This window comes from Falco rusticolus, chromosome Z (assembly GCF_015220075.1).
Source record: "Falco rusticolus isolate bFalRus1 chromosome Z, bFalRus1.pri, whole genome shotgun sequence".
Taxonomy (NCBI): Eukaryota; Metazoa; Chordata; class Aves; order Falconiformes; family Falconidae; genus Falco; species Falco rusticolus.
The window spans coordinates 64,795,601-64,822,346 of record NC_051210.1 but is presented as its reverse complement, the minus strand read 5'-3'; the positions used below and the strand labels follow the sequence as shown (position 1 = coordinate 64,822,346).

Genomic DNA, 26,746 nt, shown 5'->3' with positions numbered 1-26,746 from the left:
TCTGTAACAGCAATTACAAATAAAAATCCCATAAACTTCTTTCTATTGGAAACCTCTGTTTCTTAATATTTGCATGCTCTTAATTATGGGTGTTCCATTCATTTTGTACAAGCTGTTTAACAGGAAATTGTGGTTGACTTTCTGAAATGTACACGTTTATTAAGCTCCGTTTTTAAGGAAAAAGCACAGAGTCCTGCTGCTGATCTGTGTAATATAAAATAATACCGTAACGATACTGCCCTCTAATGTCACCAACAAAAGTAGCTCCTGTTTATTAGGTAAAAAACAGTTTGAGTGTGTAATTGTACAATAACACTTCGTACTTGATTCTTAGGGGTTTCATGACTTCACTTTTTCTTAGTTTGAAAACATTAAAGTTTTCTATGTATTGTAACAGAAGTGTGTGGAATTTTTGTTAGGTGAAAAATCAAACTGCGGTCTTACTAAAACCAGAGCTAAGTAACTCCTTCACACGTCTCAACTCTGCTAAACTTTGGATGCCAGAGTATTCTGTTAGCTTTTTGAGTAATGCTTTTGTATAAATGGCTTGGAAGTGGTTTTAAGAAATTGCAGGTAGGTTAAACCTGAAATTTATTAAGCATAGTTACAATTCTGTTCAGTATAATGCTTGTTAATTAATAGCCATTAGTTACCTATACATGTAGTTGCATTGGCCAATGTGACCGCCGTGCACCACTTGATGTGAGTGCTACTTTAAAGCTAAGATCATCATCATCTGATGCAGTAGACGAGTGTTTGGGGACAGCTTTTTTAGAGCAGAAATAAGAGGGTTCTGTGGGTAACTTTCTATCATGAGAAGGGACATTGAAAATGCTGGCAAGTGCACCAAAAAAGCAATACACTAGAGGGTCAAATAACACAAAACCGTTCTTAATATACAAATTTTTAAATGAATCTTGCTTACTGCGTAGCTTGAAATTTTTTCCCTGCCCACTTTCCTTGAGGTTTCTGGCTTTCTTAATACAACTTTTGATGTTCCAGATTCTCCATTACTACAATTTGATTTTTTAAAATGTTTTCAAGCACTAGCAGCTGGTAACTGTACTAGTTCACAGGCACATGAATTTGCATTCCGATCTTCCAGAAAAGAAAAAGTATTACAACAATTGATAGGAGGCAAATAAAGACTGCACTGCTTTTTTTATATACTTCTGCTTTATCCTGTTCAGTTTCATAATCAGGTAGCAGTATAATTAAAAACAATAGCACCAAAGTTTTTTAAAAAGTTCATATTTGCAATACATTAAATATGGTGACTCCTTAAAGTAAAATTAGCAGTGCTAGGCATCAAAGCTATAAATGGAGATTTTTCTTCTCTTGAGCAGTGCCCACATGCTAGTCCACAACCTTCTTAGTGTCATCTTCTCCCTGGAGCCTGCTGAAAGCGAAATGCATTTCAGGGTAGTGGAATGGCTTCAGTTGGATCAGTTAAATGTTTCGGTTTAAAATCGCATTTGACCTTGTGGATGCAGTCTAAATCATCAGGTAGAAATGCACCAAGTCTTGATGTCTCTTCCTCACCATACCCTGAGCAGAGAGAGCCTGCTAAATCAGAGACCTTTGGAACTTTCTAGGAGAGTTCTGCTCTGTTAATCTGAAGTTTTACTTGGAGCGTCCTTCCAACTTTGAGTCAAGCCTCATAAGACATGGAGAAATGTGGAACTAAAACTGATTCTGGCCGCTGTGACTGCTTTTAATTTGATTCCCAGTGGTCTTAATCTTCTAATGCATTATGTGGTTTTGAGGGGCAGGCAGCTGAAAATTTTCCTGAAATGCTCCATACCTCAGTGTCAACATTCAGCGTTCATGCAACAAAGCACTGTATTAGAAGTGTATGTACTTACATTGCTTGAGCACATGCGTGCTGTAGTGCAGCACTATGCAATGATTAGCTCAGATACCAGATGGGGTGTAGCTGCTTTACTTGTATGGCAGGCAGAAAACCCAGGTGTGGCTCTAACAGAGCACAGCACACCTTAGTTTTGCTGCATTGCCTCCAGATGTAAAGTAATTTTCACTTTACAAGTGTTGTGCTGTAGAAATAGCAACCTTAATATTTCTCAGCTGATACTTAGTGTACTGGATCCATCTTTTACACTCCTAATAAGCAGATAGTGCCTGTAAAAGGAAATTCTTTTGGCTGCTATGATCCAAATGGGGGAACTGCTGTCGTTCAAGATACTGTGAATGACAATTACAGAAGTACTTTCAGAATCAAATCATTTGCTGCCGCAACTAACATAAGCAGTGCAAATGGACAGGAAAAAAGGTTTCTGCTTCTGTGTTGTGTATAGATGGACAGGATAACGCCTATTAGATGTTAATATTAGAACCTAGGCAATATGCAAACTTAGTATGTCTGGATAATGGCTTAATTATATAATGCTAGCAAAATAAGTTTTGATGAATCTGTTTTGCTTTAGTGTAAAATGATTAATTTATAATTCTAACATGCAGTTTAATTCTTGCAAGGTGGTGAAACCCATCTCTGGGAAAGGAGATGGATCAGAAATGAACAAACTCTCTCTGGAACCTCAAGCTGAAGGGCAAAGCACTGCTTCTTCACCTACACAGAAAGGAAGACGTAGTCCTTCTCCTAGTAGCTCCTCTTCATCATCTTCTAGGACAGTTAAATCTGAATCACCGGGTGTTAGAAGAAAAAGGGTATCTCCAGTGCCTGTAAGTTGCAAACTGTGATGTAACTTTTAATTTGACTATATTCTGCAATCTTTTGCTTATAGAGGCAATTAATCCTCCCTGTGTAGGGCAAGATGCTGATAGAAAGCGGTCCTGACAGGGTATCTCCACCTGAGTGAGATATACATGAATTATGCTCTGTGTCATTTCTTATATCTGCAGTTTTATTCTCTACTTAAGTGTGTGTTTTCTTTTTAGTTCAGTCCTGCTTTAGGTTTTTATGTCCAGGAAATAAATGAAGAAATACAGATACTCAGTTGTGAAGAGATGTATGTTCTCTTAGCTTGATTTGCACAAAGAGGTGCTAATAGTTTGGGGGTTTTTCCTGCAGTTTTGCATATATACTTGGGGATGGGATTGTTGATGGGATCAATTACTTTATGTACAGATTAGGGAAGATTTAGGTATGTGCATTGTTAGAAAACTAAAATCACTATAATTACGTTTGAGAAGATTTGGAATAGAACGCTTCAAGCAATAGAAACTGGCTTCATTAAAGAAGATCAAGACTATAATAGTGTCTAACAGGATTGCTTGTTATAAAAATGTTCATCCACAGTTCAGGTTCAGTTGACTTGTCTACAGATTAACAATGTAATAGAGTAAGAATAAGGTCTAATTGCTTTTATTGTCCCATTGCTGTAAACAAGGTTTCCCAAATTAATTAAAATATATGCTGCCATTTCTCTGAACTAAGAACTAATATCAGAAGTTACAGCACTGCAGCACAGCTCCTTTCTTCTTTGAGAAGACAAATTGAAAGGTTAAAAATAAACAAGCCAAACAACAAAAAAAAAAACCAACACAGAAACCCCACCGCAACACCAAAACCACAACAACCCACCGGTTGATTTAGCCTTTGATTCATTTTTACTTGATTTGGTTTTCTTTTGGTTTTTTTATTAACCTTTCATATGAAAAACCAGGGTTCAAGCTATCTTTTACTTAACTGAAGGACAGAGAGTCAATGTGCATCATAACATAAAATTTTGAAGTGGATATAAATCAAAGCAGAAGATTTTAAATTGGACAGAGCTATTAACACATCTCATAATGTTAGAAATATGAAGAATTTAAATGAGGACGGGGGCCATTGAATTTTTGATCATGGGGAAACAAAACCAAGAAACCCTATGCTGAGCTGAAAGGTGCTTTGATTGTGCAAAGAAGAGGAAGATGTATCCTTTTTCTTTTTCTTTGGAATTTCTTTAAACTTCTGTTTCTTATTGACCGTATGTTCCCTTTTGAAAATTGTAGTCATAGGATTTCTTCAGAAATTGATATGTATTAGTGTTATAACCTTATATAATTTCCTGTAATGAGTCACAAGTCTGATTATCTTCTGATTGGATTATACTTGATAATTCAGTAGTAATATGGTAAGGTAACTAACGAAAACTTGAAAATAGAAACAATTTAAAATACTTTTTCTGTCAACGTCAGACAAACTTAGTTTTTCTTCTTTCCTCAAGTTCTGGGCATATAGTCTAAGCAGGTTTTAGCAGTTTCAGGGACTCTCTTATTCTATGTCATTTGGAGGAAAACCAAACCAGAACCCCAATACCTAATCAAACTTACTGTTGTCTGGGAAATGCTTATAATTGAACTGCTGTGTAGTTTCAGAGTGGACGAATAACACCACCTCGACGAGCCCCATCTCCAGATGGCTTCTCTCCATACAGCCCTGAGGAGACAAATCGTCGTGTCAACAAAGTTATGCGAGCCAGGCTGTACTTGCTGCAGCAGATAGGACCCAACTCTTTCTTAATTGGAGGAGACAGCCCTGATAATAAATACAGAGTGTTTATTGGACCTCAGGTAGAGGACGTTTTTGTGTTGTCAGTAGCTTTTATTAATTTATAGTTATTCTTGGAAAACTGTTCAACATGAAATTAGATCAAGTGTTTGTTGCCAGCCCATGATAATGGTTTTATAAAGCAATATTTAAAAGTCGTAGTCTGTGCTCATGTAATGTTAATGGTCAGCTTGTATTTTGGCTACATGTAGCAAGTACATGAGTTCTGTCTAAAGTTTCTGTTAAACAAAAAAAAACCACCACCAAACCTCTCGTTTAGAAGTAATTATTATTGTTCTGTCTACTTCTCATTCCTGGTGTAGCTTTGAATTATACATCCGAAGTATTTTTGGCTAAAATTTGGACGCTTCATTTTCCTAGTTTCTCATTCTGAAACATTTTACTCCCTCTTATTTGTGGAATATATATAAATGACAAGCACAAGACATAATTCCTTTAATGGTGTGATTATTTTAATTACACCCATAGTGAGGTCCTTTTCATAGTAGTGTGATGCTGCATTGGGAAACATCTAGGTTTTTGAGTAAGTAGAAGCAACCTATTTAGGTTCGATTGCTGTCATGTTATGGATATACAGTGATTATAGGCATGAACTTCTTCTATTATGAAGTGTAGCAATAACTTCAGTTCATTTAAAAAAAAAAATTAAAAAGGGGGGGGGATGTCAGTTGAAAACTGGTGTAATAATCTGCTTTTTCATGTATATTCCTGAATAATATTTTGGGAATTCTCATTTTCTATAAGGCCAAGTAAGAAGATATTTATGCCTGTTTATGAAATAGTTTGCATAAACTATTTCTTCCCCCTGCCCCGGGGCAGGAGGGGAGGTACTATATGTTCTATGGTGCATTTAAATGTGGAAGAATTATTTATGTATCTATCAATTCAACAGAGCTTTTGCATATACTTTTCTTTGCAGACTTGTAGCTGTGGCCGTGGGACGTTTTGTATTCATCTGCTGTTTGTTATGCTGCGAGTGTTCCAGCTTGAACCTTCAGACCCAATGCTCTGGAGAAAGACACTGAAGAACTTTGAGGTAGTCTATTTCTAGTAGATCTAATGCAGATCTAAAATACATTCCAGGTAAAAGTGTTTAGGACGTTGTTAAAAATGCTGAAAACTGTTGCCAAGCAACAGTATTATGTTTTTAATCATATCTTTAATTCAGTCTCAAGAGCTCTGTATATAGGAAAAAAATACCTGCAAATAAAAGACGTAACTAAAAGAATAGTAGAGAGCTGTAGTTCAGTGAGTGATTCAAGTTTTGGATTATCTACTCAAATTTGAGTAGATCTGTCTCACTGGTTAGCTGAAAGCTAAACAGAAGGAGGGTCTTCAGAAATAATTGTGTGTGTACTTAAAGCTGTAATTTATTTTTCATAAGCAAATAAGTTTTTGTTGAAAAGTGTTTCTTGTGATCTGTTTATTAGTAACACTTCTGAAATTCCTGCTGCTACTTCTAATGCATTATTGTGAAGATGAATAGATCTTTTTTTAGCAGTACTTAAGCTTCAGTAATAATTACTTTTAAATTACAAGCTATTCATAGTATAAATACGACTGTTGCTGTCTTTTTCTGATGTTAGGTTGAGAGTTTGTTCCAGAAATATCACAGTAGGCGTAGCTCGAGGATCAAAGCTCCATCTCGTAACACCATCCAGAAGTTTGTCTCACGCATGTCAAATTCTCATACATTGTCATCATCTAGTACTTCTACATCTAGTTCAGAAAACAGGTTAGTATTTTTCTAAAGGAATTAAAAGCTTTATTCTGTAGTTTTCTTCTAATTTTGGAGGTTTAGAGTCACCTACATTCTTTTTGTTCAAAGCTACTTTCATTTCAAGCCATGTTAAGTCTCTGTATTCGCAAACAATAGTCAAGCATACGTTAGTCACTGTGGTACCAAGTGGGCATATTAGCTTTATAACTGCTGTTTGAAAAATGTTAAGTAAAGTTGTGAAAAGAATTTTTTTGATCCTTTATGAGTTTAGGAAACAAACTTTTGAAATGTAAATGCAAGACTGAAGCATATATTAACTTTGAAAACCTATTTGTGAGCATTTGTTCAAATGCAAAACTTGTGCAAATGTTGACAAATGAAGAAACATTATTTTTCTTTTTCTCTTGTCCTACTTTGGAGAAATGCTTGTGCCTATGACAATATACTGAAAAATTTTGAGGTAAATGCACTCTGTCTGTGTAAACATAAAAAATATATAAAAAACATAAGTAAACATATTTTAAAGCACTTCATTTAAAATGGGTGATTATTTTAAGGGAGCAATTAACCTATTATGACTTCTGGAGTTTATACAATATTAAACGATGCCTCATTAATTTTAAGCAGTTTGATTCTTTGATACTTTTTCCCCCTAAATTCTAGTACTTGAGTGCTTTTGCATGCTCTTTCCCTTGATTTTGAAAAGATACTGGTTAACTATTTAAACAAGTCGTTCGTACATGTGTTAGTGGGTAAACTAGGCGCCCTCTAGAGAGGCAGAACCACAGAAGGCAACATAAATTGAGACTTTTTTTTGTGTAAAGTGAGACCTAACTTGTGGAGTACCTTGATGTGTTACTTTGTGATAGTAAGTATATAGTTAGATGAATGTATTCAGACAGGTTTATAATTCTGATGTACAGATTGTGGCCTTATTTCCCATCATCTTTTTCTTCCAAATTGTGTCACTGTAAATAAATAGCATAAACAAAGCAGTTAGATCCAGAGCAGACTATGTATTCACTTATCTGGCAAGCCAGTTCCTTTAATGTAGATAACTTGTAAATAATATTTTTTTTTTATAGAATTGGCTTCACTGGATTGTGAACTTCACTGCATGAGTTATCATGTTTTTTACAGGATGAAAGATTTTTTTCATTTGTTTGCCAGTACACCTTATGATTAGTTCCTAGCATTACTGGTTCAATGAGATAAGTTGCTATTCTGTACAGGTGTAGTCTCCCATAATATAGGTACTGGAGAACACTGAGCATCAGATTCATTTGAGATAAAAGTTTACTCAGTTCTGCTAATTGCTGTGACTTGCAATTATTTTTGGTTTACTACTGATTCTTCAAAAATTTTAAATTAATACTTCGATTTCTATACGAGCTGTGGAAATAAATTTTTCACTGTAAGCTTATTTTTGTGGATTTTTGGAGTTAAAAATAGTGTCAGTATTTGCAAGGAAATGGAAAAGAATGTATGTACAGGAACAATGTATGTACCAATTTTATTGTAAAAATACATGGTTGGTGAACAAATACAGGGTTTCTGCAGACTTCTAGACACATACCAAGTATAAAAAGTTTTTGCTATGAATAGGAATAATTTTGCACGTTTAAACAATATTACAGAAGATTAAAATCAGAGATTTAGCCAGAAAAATTATTTTGAACTTAAACAACAGGTAGTGAAAAAACACAGGTTATATCCATTTAAAAATTAAGGTGGGGTAAATGGACACAACACGACAAACAAGGAGAATGAGTTTTTAAAAATCTACACATGACTTGTAGGTATGTTAGCATTCATGTGAATCCATTGCATTTGTTTCTGTTAGTGGTAGAAAATTCTTCAGTGGCTGTTACCTTCCCTTAATTTTGAGTTTTGCATACATTCATCAAATAGTATTTACAGTTCCCTGTAATGGACTAAAGACCACCTTGTGACTCAACACAGTGAAAGGAGTGTGATGGAAAAAAATGTGGGTAGCTTTCAAAATATAAAAACTAAGAAGTTTTTCAAAACAAAATTATAAATAGAAAACCAAAGGATGGTTTGTTAAAAGAAAAATAATGTTAAGTGACCAGGGCTGAGCCTTTCAATCTCTAATTGGTATCTGACCTAGTTTGAAAAGATGTCATGTGTTTTGTGGCTTTCCTTTTCATTTCAACGGTGTTGTCTGTACTCAGTGCTTCTAAAAATGTGGTTGCTTGCTTACTCAGACCAATGTTTAGGAGAATCATTCATGTATAGCCTATAGTTGTTTAGAAGTAATTGTTCCAATCTGGAAGTTCTTATTTTTTCACTGTTGACACCTGTTCTAAATTCTGATACGGCACTTTTACAATCACAAATACTATTTTTTACAGTATGAAGGATGAAGAAGAACAGATGTGCCCCATTTGTTTGTTAGGCATGCTGGATGAAGAGAGCCTAACTGTTTGTGAAGATGGCTGCAGGAACAAATTACACCACCACTGCATGTCAATATGTATGTTGTCATCTTCATCTGGTTAAGTTCTGATGACTCTAAATATGCAAAATTATTGTAACTTACCGTGTTTTCATTTTTTTTTTTTTTATTTTAAAGTAAAAAAAAACCCAGAAACCTGCTCTTAAGTAATGTGTGGTAGCCCTTTGAGAGCTTGATATCATTCAGGTACTATTAATAGGTCATATCTTATCAGTTATTCACAAGTCCAGTTTATTATTTGATGCTTTGAGAAAGAAGTTAACTACAGAGTTAGAAGTCTGAGCCTCTTTTACCTGAGTGAGATTATGTCCAACTAGAGCAAGGTTAGGAACAGACTTTGAGCCCTCTGTGACTTGTCATTGGAATGTATGGAAGTCGTCTACTATCAGCTAGGATTATACAGTGAAATACACAGTATGTTTGCATACTACATTAAGAAATATAAATAGTTCGCTTTAACAAATAAAATTCCATCTGCCATATTTTAATATTTTAGGAAAGTATTGTCTATGTTTGAGGTTGAAAAGGCATCGCATTTCAGTTTGTAACTTTTAATATTAGTGGTAGTGCTAAACGGAAGGATTTCTACATGCACAAACTGTTTAAAAGCCCATATTTATCAGGCTGCTGTAAATGCCTCAGTTCTGAAGTGTTTAACCTGAAACTTAACATTCTTCAGCAAAACTTTTTGTTCTGGTTTTATACATTGTAAAACTCAAGTGCATATTATCCTGTTGCTGTGTTCCAGGGGCAGAAGAATGCAGAAGAAACAGAGAACCACTTATCTGTCCTCTTTGTAGATCTAAATGGAGGTCTCATGATTTCTATAGGTAAAGATTCAGTCTGTATGTAACAAACTATATGTTTCTGGATCCTTAGTGGATGCTTCTAAATATGCTGAAGTATTTACTTCAGCATATGTTTCATTTGTTAATCCGTGTTATTTGTTGTTAACCTGTAGTCATGAATTGCCAAGCCCTGTGGATTCTTCTGTTGTCCATGTAGTTCAGCAACAATCTACAGCTGGATCACAGAGAAGAACCCAAGAGAGCAATTTTAACCTTACTCATTATGGGGTCCAGCAGATCCCTTCTGCCTATAAAGATTTAGCTGAGCCATGGATTCAGGTAATTTTACTTTGTAAAAGAAGCTTCCAGTGTAACAGCTTATTTTGAACTGTTTTTCTAGGTTTGTCAGATCAACAATTGAAAAATTTATTCTGGCTCCCATCAGCTTTATGGTTGGTTATTAATGGAAATAATTATATTAACTTTCATCAGAAGAGAAGGTTTTCCAGTCTTGTTTGAACTGGGGTTTCAGTTTTGGACTTTATCTTGGGCCTCATATTAAAGGTCCATGTAATAAAATGTATTATTTTTAACTCTAGTTTTGGTTGTGCAAGTGTCACATACATACAAAGCTGGCACTTAATGTTATCCAAGTTGTGTTGCAGGAGCTGAATGACCCCAACCCTATAGAGTCACCTGAGGGTTCAGGGTTCAGCTGAGCAGGGGTCATACACTTAAAAGCGGGAGGACTTGTACTGTCTGGATGTCTGCTGTAATTTTTGTCTGGTATAGCCAGACTGTGGCTTCAAGGTTGTTTACATCAATGTCTATAGAAACAAACTCCATTCTGAATAATTAAAATTCAAAGTGAATGAAATCATTCATACAGTCATCCTCCCACTTAACAGAGTTTTTGGAGAACTGATAGCTTACCATTTATGATGTTTCATTTCTGTCACATAATCTTCTTTTAACATATGGTTCCTGTCAGACTTTTTAAGGTGATTTTTCAGCAGAAACATTTCTTTGCTCTTTTTGATTTCTCCTCTTAGTTGCAGTATTATTCAGTTTGACTCCTGTAACATTGCTTTTTCCTTGGCAGGTATTTGGAATGGAGTTAGTTGGCTGCTTGTTTTCTCGAAACTGGAATATACGAGAGATGGCACTTAGACGTCTTTCCCATGATGTTAGTGGTGCTCTATTACTGGCTAATGGTGAAAGCACTGGAAATTCTGGAAGTAGCAATGGAACAAGTGCTGGAGCTCTGGGGGCAGCTAGTGGGTCATCTCAGACCAGTATCTCAGGAGATGTGGTGGTGGAATCCTGCTGCAGTGTGCTGTCCATGGTCTGTGCTGACCCTGTCTACAAAGTATATGTTGCTGCTTTAGTAAGTAGTTGTTTGTTGTATTCCAGTAATTTCAGTTACTTCATTTTTCAAGGGGAGGGAAAGGAAAGAGGTATACGAAGTCAGGAATCCAAGTAGTTGTTGAGCACCACTGATGACTTGACTTTTAACCATCATCTGAGAGCAAGAGTGAAATGACTTGACTCTGCTGGCCAAATATAAGGAAATGCTTGCTACAGTCCTAAGAATTAACAGTAATTGAATGACTAGGTTCTTTCCAATCTCAAAGAATATGTGATTAATTCTAACAGTGAATATGTAGTAAGCTACCTATCCTTTGAACATTTCAGTGATATTTTAAATGCAATTTATATAAAACTATTTACAACTCTTAAATGTATACATATATATACAACTCTTACAAAAAAATAATTGTGTAGTTAATTTGATTTCATACGTACTGCTTTTTTCCTTTCTTTTAGAAAACACTAAGAGCCATGCTGGTATATACTCCCTGTCATACTTTGGCAGAGAGGACCAAACTACAGCGACTTCTCAAGCCAGTTGTAGAGACAATATTAGTTAAATGTGCAGATGCCAACAGGTATGGTGTCTATGAACATCAGATTCATTTTTGGATTGTTACTGAAATGTCTTGAAGCTTCGTTAGTTGCTATTTATGTGGAACTATGAGACCACTTATAGTTGGTGGTGAAATAAAATGTGTGGGTCATATATGTAAATGTATGTCATGTTTTTGTCAAAGTCTGATTACTACCAAAAAACTTCTGGCTTGAAAGATGTAAGTTTTGAAGGCACCTGGTTTTATTTTTCCAATACTTACAGAATTTAAATGATACTTTGCTTTCATAAGGCCCTTTTTCCCCTCCCCCCTAAAATAAAGGAAGATGTTAGGTGCAGTCATGAACCATCTGTTCCATCTCAATTGACACTGCTTTGTTTGAATTCTCAAGGCTCACCTTTTAAGTAGTCAGCAAGTACCCTCAGCAGTTGGCAGTTTTGTATGTTTCCTACTTCAACAAAAGCTGTTGTACATCTGTGCCATGAAGCATTAACATTACATTTTATTTCAGTGGACTGTTAGGAGATGGCTATTCTGAGTGAATGTTCTTGACATTTCTAGCTTGAGTAGGCCTTGTCTTCCTATCCCAAGCTACCCATATCTGTTCTGCCAGACCAACAGTTTCTTCATCTGTACTGTAAACTTGATGCAGAAGTCCACTAGCTTGACTTTTGTCTCTAGGTTTAGTTTCTATGCAGCATTTCTTCTGAAACTAGAGATGCCCCAGCAAAAGTGGAATAGTCTAAAGTTAAGTGGAATAGAACTGTTCCTTGTGTTGCTGGCTTTCTGGACTTGGCCTCTTTTTGCTATAGGATAAGGTCCTATTTGGGTTTTTGTTTGTTAGTGATAGACATTACTTTCCTGGAAGTATCCTTGTAAAAAAAAAAAAAAAAAAAAGTCACAACTATTGGTAGTTTACAGATAGAGGTTTATAGAAATGTTGTGGAATAAATTGATTGGACAGAGGATATAGAAATGTTGTGGAATAAATAAAACTTCTCATGCACAATTCTAAGCTAATGATTATTGAAATAAAATGATCAGAATGTTTTTTCCTTGAAAGCGTTTGCTAAAAGTGTTATTTTTTTGTTTTAATGTCTTCTAGTCGAACAAGTCAACTTTCAGTCTCAACATTATTGGAGATGTGTAAAGGCCAAGCAGGCGAGCTGGCAGTCGGGAGAGAGATCCTTAAATCTGGTAATAATAGCTCTTCATATATGATTGATCTACAGTTACAAGCAAATATACTGAAGTGTTTTAAATTTAATACTGGACTTATCCAATATCAGTATGGCAAAAAGAACAGTATTTCTCTGAGCAGTTTGGCAGGGGGAGTAATTTGGGCACACAATGTGTATTTCTGTATGATACAATCCTGACCTTTATTTAGATATTAGTTTAGATAGTGAACATACCTAATCCCTGTCTTTATCAACTTTTTTTTATAGGGTCCATTGGTATTGGTGGTGTTGATTATGTCTTAAATTGTATTCTTGGAACACAAACTGAATCTAGCAACTGGCAAGCGCTACTGGGGCGACTTTGTCTAATAGACAGACTTCTGTTGGAATTTCCTGGTGACTTTTACCCCCACATTGTCTGTGGAGATGTTTTACAGGCTGATACTGTAGTAGACAGGTACTTTCTTACATTATGAAACTATTACTCTTCATGGTTGTATTTGCAGTATTGATTTCTTAAAAAAAATATTGTAATTCCTGTAAACGAATAGTATGTATTTATAGGCAGAAGTGCGCTTACTTCATTAAGTAAATGGCTGTCTTTTTAAAAACTTCTGACCTGTGAATCAGTTTTGAAGTACCAGCACAGCAATAAATCGCCTTTCTACTGCAGAACTGATGGCTAAATACATTATCTTGAAATGTCTCTCTTAGCACTAGTTAACTAGAGCATATCAGCATATAAAACACCTTTTTTTTCTTTTTTTGTTTGTTTGTTTGTTTTGTTAGGTATAAGAAACTTCTTTCCCTCCTAACTTTCGCCTTGCAGTCAATTGACAATTCACACTCAATGGTTGGTAAACTATCGCGGAGAGTATTTTTGAGTGCAGCAAGAATGGTGGCAAGAGTGCCCCATGTTTTTGTAAAGCTGTTAGAAATGTTGAGTGTGACAAGCTCAACTCATTATGCAAGAATGCGTCGACGTCTGATGGCGATAGCAGATGAAATGGAAATTGCAGAAGCCATCCAGCTAGGCATGGAAGAAATACACTCTGGGGAATGTCAACGTGAAGACTTCTTGCCCCTACCCGTACCAGATAACTCTCCAGAAGCTACAGAAAGTAATACCCCTAACAATACTGTCCAGTTTTCAGGGAAAAGTGGGAAAGGTTTAAGTGATAAAAAAATGAGCGCCAGTCCAGAGGACATTGCTGAGACACTGGCTGGCCTTACTGTGGGCCTTCCTGTTTCATCAGTAACCACAGAGCAACCAAAGCCAGCCATTCAAACAAAAGGAAAACCCCACAGTCAGTGTTTGAACTCTTATGCCTCATCCAGTCATTCCCAGTCACTATTCCCAATGCTTCTGTCTCCTTCAAACCCATCTGTACCAGCTGGCACTGTAGCAGATGTCTCTAAACTCAGACCTCAGGGATTCGTTCCCTGTAAAATCCCCTCACTTTCTCCTCAAACACAGCGGAAACTTTCTCTCCAGTTTCAGAGAAACTGTTCTGAAAATAAAGAACCAGAGAAGCTTTCTCCAGTTTTTACTCAAGCCAGGCCATTGCCATCCAGTCACATACACAGGCCAAAGCCATCACGACCCACCCCAAGTGATGTGAACAAGCAGGGAGAAACCTTAAAAAATAGCATGACACTTGACCTGAATGGTATTTCACAGTGTGATGGCAATAGTAGTAGTAGCAGTAGCAGTGCGGTTATACCAAGTGAGGAGACGGTGTTCACACCCGTAGATGAAAGATGTCGTTTGGATGTTAATGCAGAGCTCAATTCCAGTATCGAGGACCTGCTGGAGGCATCCATGCCAACGGGTGATGGCACAGTTACGTTCAAGTCTGAAGTTGCAGTTCTTTCTCCAGAGCGGGCAGAAAACGATGATACTTACAAAGATGATGTAAATCATAATCAAAAATGCAAGGAAAAGATGGAAGCTGAAGAGGAGGAAGCTTTAGCTATTGCAATGGCAATGTCAGCGTCTCAAGATGCCCTGCCAATTATTCCCCAGCTACAGGTCGAAAATGGTGAAGATATTATAATCATTCAGCAGGATGTAAGTATACATATGGGAATTTAGCCTAGGTTCACTGACCTTATAAAGCAGTGCTGTTTATGTATTTCTGAAGCTATGTAAAACAGAAAGGTACTCAGTACACTCTCCTAGGAGTTGGAGTATAAAGTCTGCCAGTTGAGGGTGCTAACAGAACATTTCCATGGTTATTAATTAGTTTAGAGAAGGTATTTGGAAGAGAAACACCATGCCATGTACCAGATGGCAAAGAAGGTAGCCTAGAAGTGGGGAAACCAGGAAATGAGAGCAAAAGTTTTAAGCAGAAGTAGAACAGTACTGAGTCTTAATGCTCCCTGACTTTGGAGGCAATTGTATAAAACCAAACCAGTGTCGGAAAGAAAGGGTGGAGATCTTGTCGGCACATCTTGAAATAGAAGATGTAATGTACCTCAGAAGTCAGAAAAAAAATATTTTTTTGCAAATAGATAAAAGCACAAGAAATAAGAACAGAGAAAGGAGTATTTTATTTGTGATCCTTTGCATAGGGTAACATGTGAAGCATAGAAAACAACATGATTTTAATGTGTTTAATATAGGTGCTAACTAAAACCTTAACAACGTGTGAGATTAGGAAAAGAAAAAAGTCTTGTTCCTCTTTGTGTCCTTAAATCTTGCCTTTCACCTTCAGGTAGTAATACAGAGGAGGCTCTGTGTTCTTACATATAGTAGGAGTATGTGGATTACAAAATACACTGATGTTTGGTCTCACCTGGAAAATGTATAATGTGCAGTATAAAGAACTGTAAGGGAGAGAAGAGACATATAAGCTTGGATATTTTGTAACCTTCCAGAATGTCTTCATTTTAGATGCGTGCCAGTAAGTATGGAATTGACTTGGAATTTAATTTGCAGACACCAGAAACCCTGCCTGGACATACCAAAGCAAAACACCATTACAGAGAAGATGCAGAATGGCTTAAAGGTCAGCAGATCGGTCTTGGAGCCTTCTCTTCCTGTTACCAAGCTCAAGATGTAGGAACGGGGACATTAATGGCTGTAAAACAGGTAAATACTTCAAATACTTCACTTTCTTGAATATATTGTGCTTGTATATTTCTTTGGAATAGCAAATATAAAAGCTCTCTGCTTTCACACACTTCTTGTATTCCTTGCTTCCTCTGCTCCCTGTCATGTGTTCTCACAAAACACATAATAAAAAGTCTTTACGTGCATGGTATTAGCTTAATATTTTCAGGTTTTTTCACCTATATGCTCATTTTCCTTCACAGTTCAAGTGCATTTTTTTCTATAACCAGGTTCATAATTCAGTGACAGAGTTAGGAATGGAGTCCAGATAACATGATTCCAAATTAATGCCCTATTTGCAAGGTAGCTGTTAAAAGTAGTTTCCCCATACCTGTCAAGACTTTTTTTTCCTAAAACAGTTTAAGCAGAGGAAATGTAGTTTAATGCTGATTTTCTCTGATCCAGCAGCCAACTTTGAGGCAAGTATTTTTAGCATTTAAATCAACAGATAACGTAGTGTGACTGAGAAAAGAGGCCTAAATGCACACGCTTCACTCAATATTTTTTTTTTTCAAGGTTCCAGATGTGATTACATCTTTTACATGTTATGGTGCCGTAGGCCTGAATCAGTGATACCAACACAGGGAGAATCTTAGTCCTAACATTTTCTTATTAATTCTAGAATTACCTTACACCTGTTAGTTGAGGCTGCTTCTGCAGAGTTGATTCTCATGCCCAAGTAAAATTCTCTGCAGCATACCGTTATTTCAGACTTAGTATGGATCAGAGCTGGAATTGGCTCCAGTTCCATTAAATTACTTCTGATCTGCTCCTTCCCCATGCTCCTGCAACTGAATTTCTGGGATAAGTGGTTTAGTTATAAAACAGGTGGTATGGTTAAACTGGTAAAAGCCTTATCAATAACAATGCTGTCAGAATCCTGTTTGAGGCCTTATCTTTCCTCCTTTTCTTCAACATCTGGAAAAAAAAAATTCCTGCTTTAAGCAGAGGAGAGTCAAGAAGGAAGTTTCCTCACTCCATGCTTGAAGAGATTTTTTTATTGGTATTTCCCCTGAAGGTCACTCTTAACTTTCTATGATTAACTCACATAGAGATACATTCCCAACCAAAGGGGCTTGAGATAAAAGAATACTTGCTGTTTCCAGCAAGGGTGGAAAACCATGCATTCTTGTTACACTACTGAAGCAGGTGGTACAGGACTGATTATTATGTCAGGTAATTCTAAATACAATATTTCAAAACAGGTAACATATGTCAGGAACACATCATCTGAGCAAGAAGAGGTAGTTGAAGCGCTGAGAGAAGAAATAAGGATGATGAGTCATCTGAACCATCCTAACATTATTCGAATGCTGGGTGCTACATGTGAGAAGAGCAACTATAACCTCTTTATTGAATGGATGGCAGGTAAACAACTACTATGCCAAAGAAAATTGAAATATCAGTTGAGTCTTGAACTAAGTACTTTCATACTGCATCTTGCATCGCTTCAGTTTGCAAATTCATGTTTTCATTGCTGTTGGTATCCAGTATAAACGTCTACTTACAGAACAGTTTAAGTGGTTGTAGCAAAATTCTTACTGGTGCATACTTTTTTTGATGTGGAATGTTCCATACCTAATCTGTCATAAAGTTAAAGCAATTGGAAGCCCCGAACAAAAATTCGGGTTTTTTTCTCAATTTCTGAATCTAAAGGAGGGGTTAGAAATTTTGAGAGACAGGCACTTCACCTGGAAGTACATCAAACAGTTACATTTTCAGTGTACCTGCAGCTAAGTTATATTTAGTAACTTTCCTAGAAAATTTGGAATACCTGTCATTTGTTTTTGTCTCACGCATTTTCATAAAAATTGTGTGAGGTGACATGCAAAGGCATTTTAGACCTTAAAGTAAATTTCTAATAATAGGTAGTAAGCAGGATGCTTTGGGAAAAACTTGTTCAAATTTCAAATGTATTTTAAGTGCTAATTTAGTGAAATTTCTCATTATTGTATAGAGCAGGGACAAGAAAATATGTATCTTTTTGTTAAGAAGGAGCTTTATTGATTTTTATGAATGGGATTATATATTGTTGTTGTCCACTTACCAAGACTAGATTTGGATACATCCTTAGTCTTCAGAAAAGACAGCTTTGTACCTTGACTTAAGTTCTTTGGCAGAAACCACTTAGCAATACCAGAGTGCTAACAAGCAAAGCTCAAGTATGTGTTACTACAAGAAGTAGTGCAGAAAATATTTTCTCGAAACTAAGAGTACTTAACTTTTTAAAGAACATTTTTTCCAAGATAATATTATTCAAATAAGTAAATGTCAGGATTTGTCTTTACCTCATTCAAGCCAAAGTTAGATTAGTATAGTTTGACAGACACAATGGAAATCCAAAATCTTGAGGCTCTATATACCAATTTTGGAAAACAGAGGAAGATACTGCTTTTCCTTGTTTGCTCATTGCTTGTATATATTGGTACTTGGGTGGTAACAAAAGTAAATTAAGATCCTTAAAGGGAACACTTACTGGAGACTGCAACTGTCTATTGCCCCAAAGAAAGCTAGTGTTCTGCAGCATAAATGTAAATGCAAAATGTGAATAAATGTGTAAGTTTTTACTAGCAAGAGTACTTTCTTTGTACACAAAAGGATTTGTACATTCTTTTAAGGAAGTATGAAACCATTAGGAAGCATGAAGGCTTAAGTCTTTAATGTATACAGTTCCAGGTAGAAAGTAATGAAGTAACCAAGTATATTACCTTTTGCCTGTGAAACTTTTGGTTTGTTTTTTTTTTTGGCAGGGGAGAAATGTACTTACAAATTAGGAACACCAATACCAAGTTCCAATTTTAGTGGGCAGTGTTGCATTCTACTAGTACAAAATATAAGTGTTAATACAATGTATTTTTTTATCTTCTAGGGGGTTCAGTTGCTCATTTGTTAAGTAAATATGGAGCCTTCAAAGAATCTGTTATTATTAATTACATAGAACAACTGTTACGTGGCCTTTCTTACCTCCATGAGAATCAGATAATCCATAGAGATGTTAAAGGTGAGAATTACTTAGAATATCTTTTAAGAAAGAATATTCAGAAAGCAGCATCTATTTTGGCTTGAGACCTATTGCTTCTTTCAGACACCATCTCAAGAGTGGTATTTCTGTTGGGCTTGTCTGATCATTCTTAAGAACCTTTAGTTGCTAAAATTAATCAGAACGTTCATAGCATGCTTGGGGATATTTGCTACCCATGCCAATAGTTTAGAAAAATTGTTTTTGTCAATTTATTCAAAATATGAAGTTGCCATATAGTTTTAAAGATTGCTAGTTAATTTAATGTAGATGTTTACACTGAATTGATGCTAAAATCTGTGAACAAGCCAAGATAGAGGTCAGGTTTCTAATATATAGGAATGCTGTGATGAGTTTTCTTCCTTCATCCTAATTGAACATAAATATAGTTGTACTGTGTTTGGGGAATATGTGGACTTTATTGGGGAATACCTGTCTTAATAAACTTTTCCCTTTAATGTCACTATAGCTGTCCATGAACTGGAGAGATATCCATATAAGTAGCAGCATAGTAATGACAAATATTTGTCTTTAATAGTCATCTTAAAATAGGAAAACTTCGATTGTTCTGTAATTCTCTCCAAGACAATTCAAAGTTGCTTAAGGCTGAAGTAAGTTTAAATTTCATAGGGAGCTGCAGGCAATGAAAACCTCCAGGGTTTTAGGTCACTGTTTCCTTTCATTATTCCATATCCAGGCGTTGTTCCAGAATCCTGTGTTTGCCCTACTTTGAAAGTTTGATTGCTTCTCTAAATCTCTGACAGCCCCAAGCTGTGTGCAGTATCATTCAGGCATAACAGAAAAGTGACATTAGTAGACAGTGTCCTTGATTTTATTTCCATGATATTGGGGGTGGGGAATGTCAGCCTATTTATAGTTCTGAAATGTTCACCCTTTTGCCTTTAATAGAAAGCCAACTAGCAGTATTTTTATTGTGCTGTTGACAGGTGCCAATTTGCTAATTGACAGCACAGGTCATAGATTAAGAATTGCTGATTTTGGAGCTGCAGCCAGGTTGGCATCAAAAGGAACTGGTGCTGGGGAGTTTCAGGGACAGTTGTTGGGAACTATTGCATTTATGGCACCAGAGGTAAGAAACCAGTTTGGGAAGTTACTTCCAAAAGTTTGTTTGCACTCTTTAAGCTAATTCTAAATAACAGAAAATTGCTGTAAATGCTTCAAACATGGTTTAAATGTGCTTTTTATAAAGAATAGGAATGATTCCGACATGATGACACTTATTTCTCTCTGTCGAAGTTGTTTTAAGTAGTTTGTTACAAGATGTACCTATCATGAATATTGTTATGAGAACCCAAATGACCATTTGGTCAGAAGCTAACTTGGCTTTGTCCCTTATCAGGCATTTTATTTACTAGCTCTCTACAGCTGTGTAAATCTTGTGCCATTTACATCACTGATCACATTCTCAACCTGAAACGTTAATCAGAATGCACTTGGTTAATAATATTTTTTTGCATCTAAAGTATTTACAGTTAAGAGACGCTGAAGCAGATAATCTAAGCTTTGGTCTGTTTGTCTGTCCAGGTTCTGAGAGGTCAGCAGTATGGTAGGAGCTGTGATGTGTGGAGCGTTGGCTGTGTTGTTATAGAAATGGCTTGTGCTAAACCTCCCTGGAATGCAGAGAAACACTCCAATCATCTTGCTCTGATATTTAAGGTGAGGTATTTTGTTGCTGCCATTATGCCGCAAGAGGTGCTGCCTAATTTCATATACAGTAATGTGAATTTTAGAAAAGTATACTAGTAGGGGTTGTTCCAGTAGCTCTTCTTAATACTGGAGCTGTTAGTACAAAATCAATACTGATACCAACATAATTATACTTGCTTGTTCAAAAAAAAAAAAAAGGCTTCCAACACAATAATATGCAGGAAAAGCCCTGTTGTAAGATATAAAACCGTAGTGTAACAGGCTAAAAAAATATCTGGGGATGAGTTGACCTTGACTCTAGACAGCACACGAGGATTTGAACTCTTTCTTACAATCCTGTAAAATACAGGAGCAAAAGAAGTTTTTCCACCATAAAACATGTATGTATGTATTCATACTTCATAGTGGGGAATGTCCTTCGGTAAAAACCTGATGTTCCACGTTCAGACTTTGCTGAAAGATTTTTACTATTATGCCACGCTCTGTATGAATGTTGCTGCTCCCTTTTCTAGTCATCCATGTTGGCATTCATGTTTCTACAGTTCATCTCCTGACTGATTTGAATAAGGTATGACTGTAGAAAATACTGCTGCAAGTGGAGAAGGGGATTATTAGCATTTTCACTAGCATGGGTGAAGAAAGAGTTCCCACAAAACAGAACTAGCACAGCAGTATTGAGATGTATTCTAATTAAGTACATATCACTGTGATAGGAGTTTGTAATTGTCTTGTGTCTGTGTGAATCTGGTGGTGCCTCTCAATCGCCTTGCTTAACTTAATTAACCAAAATTAATTTGGTTGCGAGTGATCTGCATCCTGGGGTGGTAGCAGAAATGTGGTAAAGGCAGTGCAAGAGAACATACCCAGCTTAATGTATCATAATGTAACATTGCTCAGCTTAATAAATCTCCATGTTGGCTTAGGCCAGTTGACAGTGGTAGCAACTAGCAGAGTAAAGAATATCCATACGTATAGCATGAGAGCTTTTCTTATGGCCTGCTCAGCAGATGGTTGCTGCAGAATCTTGCTGTGAGAAGAAAATTTAGAGAAAAAGTGAGAGAGGCAGACTGTGAAAGGCAGTAGGCATAAGGGCAAGTTAAGATCCATTTTATAAAATGGAAGCAGTAATGTAATCTTGAAACTGCGGTAGGAAATATGCTAAGTGGAGCAAAAACTCATAACTTGTTAGCCAAAAATGATCAGCTTGTGGAAGGCTTTTGGAGTAGGAAAGGGGGCTTAAAAATTTACTGGCCTCTAAAATTTTTTTTCCCTTTGTTCAGATTGCTAGTGCAACTACTGCTCCATCAATCCCAACGCATCTGTCTCCTGGCTTGAAAGACGTGACTCTTCGGTGTTTGGAACTTCAACCTCAGGACAGACCCCCATCAAGGGAACTGCTGAAACACCCAGTCTTCCGTACTACATGGTAGCTACTTATGTGTAAGGCTAATATACTGAAGAAGATGCTACTGAATATACAATAACTGTCCTGCAGTGCAGTTAAGCACAGCAATTATATTCTGCTGGCCTTAATGACAGATACATCAAGGACTTAAGGCAAGTGGAGGACCCTACCTAAGTATGTGATTGACAAATCGAGATCTTTACCTAAGCTTAGTATGCAATGTTTCAGAACTTGTGCAGAGATTTGTAAACTGTGCCTTTTCAAACATCTGGCTCTATGTGAACACAAAAGCATTTGTCCTTAAATCTGCATGATTATTTAGCAGATAAATGATTTTTATTTTATTTGGAGCACTTTTTCAGCAATATTAGGAGCTGAGGGGCTCAAGATCTTTTTTGATATAGCAATCAGTTCCAGTTCACGTCATGTAGATGTAAGCAGAGTTCTGCAATAAATCAGTTTTCAGGACTAGTAAAAGGAAGTTCTGTATCTGTTCCTTTTAAGCACACAAAGTTCTCTGAGTAACAAATCCAAACATTAATGAATACTTCATAAAAAAGACTTTTTGCCTTCCTTAAAGTAAGAGCAGGCAGTTATGGTTCACTGTGCGTTTACTGCTGGCCATGTAATTTCTTTTGAAATTAAAAGTTTGCTTTCATTGTTTTGTTAGTGTTTGTTTGTTGTTTTTTTTTAACTTTGAGGGAAAGGGGATCTTTTAAAATAGTCTTTAGAAAAAGATGCAAGCTGTGTCATGAAATATCTTGCTGACACAAGATTTTTTTTAAAACAGATTTGCTGGAAATCTGGAAAAAATAAAATGCTGCCTTCAACAAGGCAGTGTTGAAGGCTCTGATAGTATAGGTTATTTAAAAGATAAACCAGGAAAAACAAGATTGTTCTGCATAAAACAACCTAGTCTGAATCATCCTAAATTGTTGAGCCTTCTTTTCATATAGCATTTTCTTCTGGCAAATCATGTAGAGAGGTTTCATGTCAAAGGCTCGAAACCAAGCTCCCATTAAATTTTTGGGGAGACTGACCTGTACTTAGTGGGAGCACGTGCCAACTGTGAGAAAATCTCATCCTTTGTGTAACAAAACTGAGGTCATGTTCTCTACTGATAACTAAGTTTTACCTGCTGTTTTCCTTCTGCCATACATCATCGATTTACTGTAGCCATTTAGTGATAATATTATTTGAAAATGTTAAAAATATTACCATAAGAAAGGTATTTATTTTAACAAGAAACAAACTTGGACTTGAAAAGCAAGATAAAGTAAAATGTGAAGTAAAGCTTCACCTGTAGTGCAAAACTTGTGGTTTTTTAGCAGGTGTGTGTGTTTTTTTAAAAAAACATGTTTTTAAAATTATTTTAAAGGCAGGTTTTTAGATTCTGATGCATGTAATCCTGAAGGAAAATGGCAGCTTTTCTTTTGCTTTTTTAAAAGGGGGATCTTTTTAAATCGAATATTGATTGTGTTTAATCTTTTTGGAAAATAAATACTGTTTGTGTTTTAACTCTTCAGAAGCCAGTTGGATTGTTGGACTGAAATAGAATTGGTTATTTTCAAAGACTCAGGACAAACTAAATAAGCTATAGTACCTTAAAAATATACAATACAAATTGGAATTAAAACATCTTAAAGATAAGTTTACAGGAATGATAGTGCTCATACTAATAAAAAAAGCAGTGTCATTAGTTGTGAATGTTTCTTTTGGAAATTTTACATTCCTTTGTTTTGGAAGATTGGCAGACTTTGAAGAGTTAAAAAGATAATACCGAAATGTGAAGTTTGGTAGCTCTGTTTTGTATTTTGTACTTGACTCTTTTTTTTTTTTGACCACTTTAGAATTTCTCATTCTAATAAGATTGTTTCCAAGTCTTTCTTATGTGCAAGCTTTAAAGGATGCACTCTTGCCAATTCATGTACTGGAAGATCAGTTGTCAGATTAATACTGTTTCTGGCAGAAATGTAAACTGTATAAACTGATGAACCTCAGCTAATCAGTATTACTTTGTAGATCACCATGCCTACCACATTTCAAACTCAAACTGCCTCTAGGTGTCCAAATGCATTTGTTTGAGTTTGTTTGTGTTTCCCTTGGCTTGCTGGTAATTGTGGTGTTTTTAAAATGCAGATGTGATGTAATATTCTTATTTTCTTTGGATCAAAGCTGGACTGAAAATTGTATTGTGTAATTATTTTTTTTGTGTTCTTAATGTTATTTGGTACTTAAGTTGTAAATAATGTCTACTGCTGTTTATTCCAGTTTCTACTACCTCAGGTGTCCTATAGAGTTTCTTCTACCAAAGTTCACTTTCACAATGAAATTATATTTGCTATGTGACTGATTCCTAAGACTTCCAGGGCTTAAGGGCTAACTTCTATTAGCACCTTACTGTGCAAGCAAATTTTACAGAAATCTCTGGGTTAAGAAATTTGGCTTCATTGTATCCTTTGTTATTTTAAATATATCAAGATATTTTAATTAAAAGTTTTTACCCCATTGAACCAATTTTATATAGTATAATTTGTACGTATTTTGGTGGTTTGTCTTTATAGTAAATAAAAGTTTTTGAACAAATAGTGTCCTTTGCTTTTGTTATGTAAACACATTCATTTACTGCGTATAAACAGTGAAGTGTACCAGAAATACTTTATTCACAATTTCCGATGCAACATTCAATATATGAAGCAGTTTCTAATATTAAATGACACACATGAATGGGTATTGGCTGATAGACTTATATCTTGGGTGTATCCATAAAGAGTGCTTAGCTAAAGGGCAGCAACAAACACTATTTTTTTTTTTTAATTACTAATAAAGGTAGGAACTTCCCTTACAATAATACTGTATCTGTGAACCTCATTTATGCCCTTGGATCAAACACTAAATGTCTCATATTTGCATTGCTACAAATGTAACTTAATTACCAGGTTAGGTGAGCCAGTTTGGTTACACCAGTTCTGGTGCCATTGGAGGTGTATCTTGGAAGTTAATCTGCTACTTGATGTTTTCACTGAAATTATTGTTGCTTGTGATTCAAGTAGCAAACGTAAGCCTTTGCTTTTTCAGACAATCTGAATACATACTGCAAAGCTAGGACTTTCAAGCAGTTGCTTGTCTTGTTCATGGGTTTTTTTTATATTTTTAAAATTAAGCCATTTTTTCATAGCTGAAAATTAAGTTCAGGTGTTCTGTAGCCTTTGTCTACTAAATTCTGTGTTTTTAAGGATCACCACTTCATAGTTTCCGTTGCTTATGTGACTTTCTTCAGATAGATGGACGTGCCAATTGGCAGCAGAAATTTTCAGATTAATTCCAATATCTGATTTTTAAAATCAGAAAAATGTACTAACAGAAATGCTGTCAATTTTCCTTTATGACAAGGATTAAATAAAAGATAAACAGTGTAGTGTATCTTCCTTTATTTGATTTACTATAGAACTGAATCTTGCAGCGCTGTTGCCAACTCCTTTCTAGGAACAAGGCAGGGCAGAGACCACCTGTCCCTGGCAGCGGACAGTAAATGTCAGACACCTACTTACAGAACCAAATGTCTTCGTTTGCAAAGGGCACGTTCGGTTCTTCCACAGGCAGATAGTAAACTCTGCCCGTTTTGATTTCTCTGGTAGGCAAGTTACAGTTTGTTTTCTACGTGACGGTTGAAGGCTGACAGTGTTCTGTCATTGCAAGTTCTCATTGAAAGGTAAACAACTGCTTCCAGAACGTGTTGGAGTGTTGCAAGGATCATGTATCTCTTCATCATATGAGTGGGCAACTTGTACGCGTGGCTGTTCAGACTCTGCCCACCTCTCCAGACACCGTTATTTCCCTTACTGGCTTTTCTCTCGCTGCTTTTTCTTCCTTGCTGAGCTGAATCATTAATGTGGCAGTCTTGCTTTTAAGAGCCACAATATGCATCTACTGTGGCTGACGTGCATGTTGTTTTCTTGTTATGGCACACAGCTGCTGAAATGTTGAATTCAGGTTGGGGACCGGGACCTTCCTTCCCTGTCGTTACCAAGAAATGCCAGAAGATGGCAAGAAAGCATGCTGAGGCGGCCACTGTGGCATTTCCTTTTATTTCCCTCAGTTAATTCAGTTTGCAATGTACATGGCTGGGTGCCTCTTCTTGGAGAAGATGTGCAAGGCCAACAACAGAAATAAAGTTAATATGGAGCAGAGCAAGAGGCAATTTATAAATATTTGCAAGGCTTTGGGAGGGGGAGTTAATTTTGCTTGTTTCATTGCTTTGGTAGGCCTGCCTCACAAAATGCCAAATTCTTGGCAAGAGTTCGGGTCCAGACATAGGAGTATAAGCCTTGGCAGCGGTCTGAGGCTTGATTTCTCTGTTCGCCCCACAACCAATTCTCAAACACTTGCTCAGTCTCATATTTTTTTTAAAAAAAACTAGTTTCCTAAGAAAGTGAGATGTGTGCTGTCCTGTTCTGTCACATTTTCCAAACAGCCTTAGACTGCACTGGAAGGTTTGAACTAGAACCGCAGATAAGGAGCAGCATCCAAAGATACAAGCTTTATGAAAGTAGGTACCCAGAGAAGGAATAACAATGGTCAAGGAGATGATAATGTTATCCTTATCTTGATACCTCTTAACGATTTGTAACGAATGATTAAGAGGGCTTTGTTAATTTTTTTGAAGATCAATTGCTGGGTGATTGTTTACATCACTAGATTTTTTTTGTTTGTTTATTTTTCAGAAAATTGATGGTAGTGTGTGGCACCAAAAGAGCTTGTGCCCTGACCCGATGTGCACTGGAGTTGTTAGTGCCCGTGGTTTGTAACATCCCTTCTGCCTGGCGTGTTAGGTTTGCAGTAGGTGCTGCAGCTGCTTCACGCCGGTGAGTGGGCCGCAGTCACCTGCGATGCTACCGCACACCACCCG

General features: G+C 36.4%; 1 protein-coding gene across 2 annotated transcripts in view; it reads left to right on the top strand.

Moving 5' to 3' along the window:
- The window catches only part of MAP3K1 (mitogen-activated protein kinase kinase kinase 1), a 53,970-nt gene extending 29,620 nt beyond the window's left edge, over positions 1-24,350 (top strand). For both annotated transcript variants that reach the window (XM_037373704.1, XM_037373703.1), the window contains exons 3-20: positions 2,494-2,700; positions 4,336-4,536; positions 5,454-5,570; positions 6,121-6,269; positions 8,630-8,751; positions 9,482-9,563; positions 9,695-9,860; positions 10,624-10,908; positions 11,349-11,470; positions 12,555-12,646; positions 12,898-13,087; positions 13,420-14,701; positions 15,572-15,724; positions 16,951-17,113; positions 18,615-18,746; positions 19,712-19,854; positions 20,310-20,441; positions 21,713-24,350. In XM_037373704.1, coding sequence (XP_037229601.1) covers positions 2,494-2,700; positions 4,336-4,536; positions 5,454-5,570; positions 6,121-6,269; positions 8,630-8,751; positions 9,482-9,563; positions 9,695-9,860; positions 10,624-10,908; positions 11,349-11,470; positions 12,555-12,646; positions 12,898-13,087; positions 13,420-14,701; positions 15,572-15,724; positions 16,951-17,113; positions 18,615-18,746; positions 19,712-19,854; positions 20,310-20,441; positions 21,713-21,862 — 3,888 coding nt within the window. In that variant the 3' untranslated portion in view covers positions 21,863-24,350. The remainder of the gene's footprint in view (positions 1-2,493; positions 2,701-4,335; positions 4,537-5,453; positions 5,571-6,120; positions 6,270-8,629; positions 8,752-9,481; positions 9,564-9,694; positions 9,861-10,623; positions 10,909-11,348; positions 11,471-12,554; positions 12,647-12,897; positions 13,088-13,419; positions 14,702-15,571; positions 15,725-16,950; positions 17,114-18,614; positions 18,747-19,711; positions 19,855-20,309; positions 20,442-21,712) is intronic.
- Positions 24,351-26,746: the final 2,396 nt, after the last annotated feature.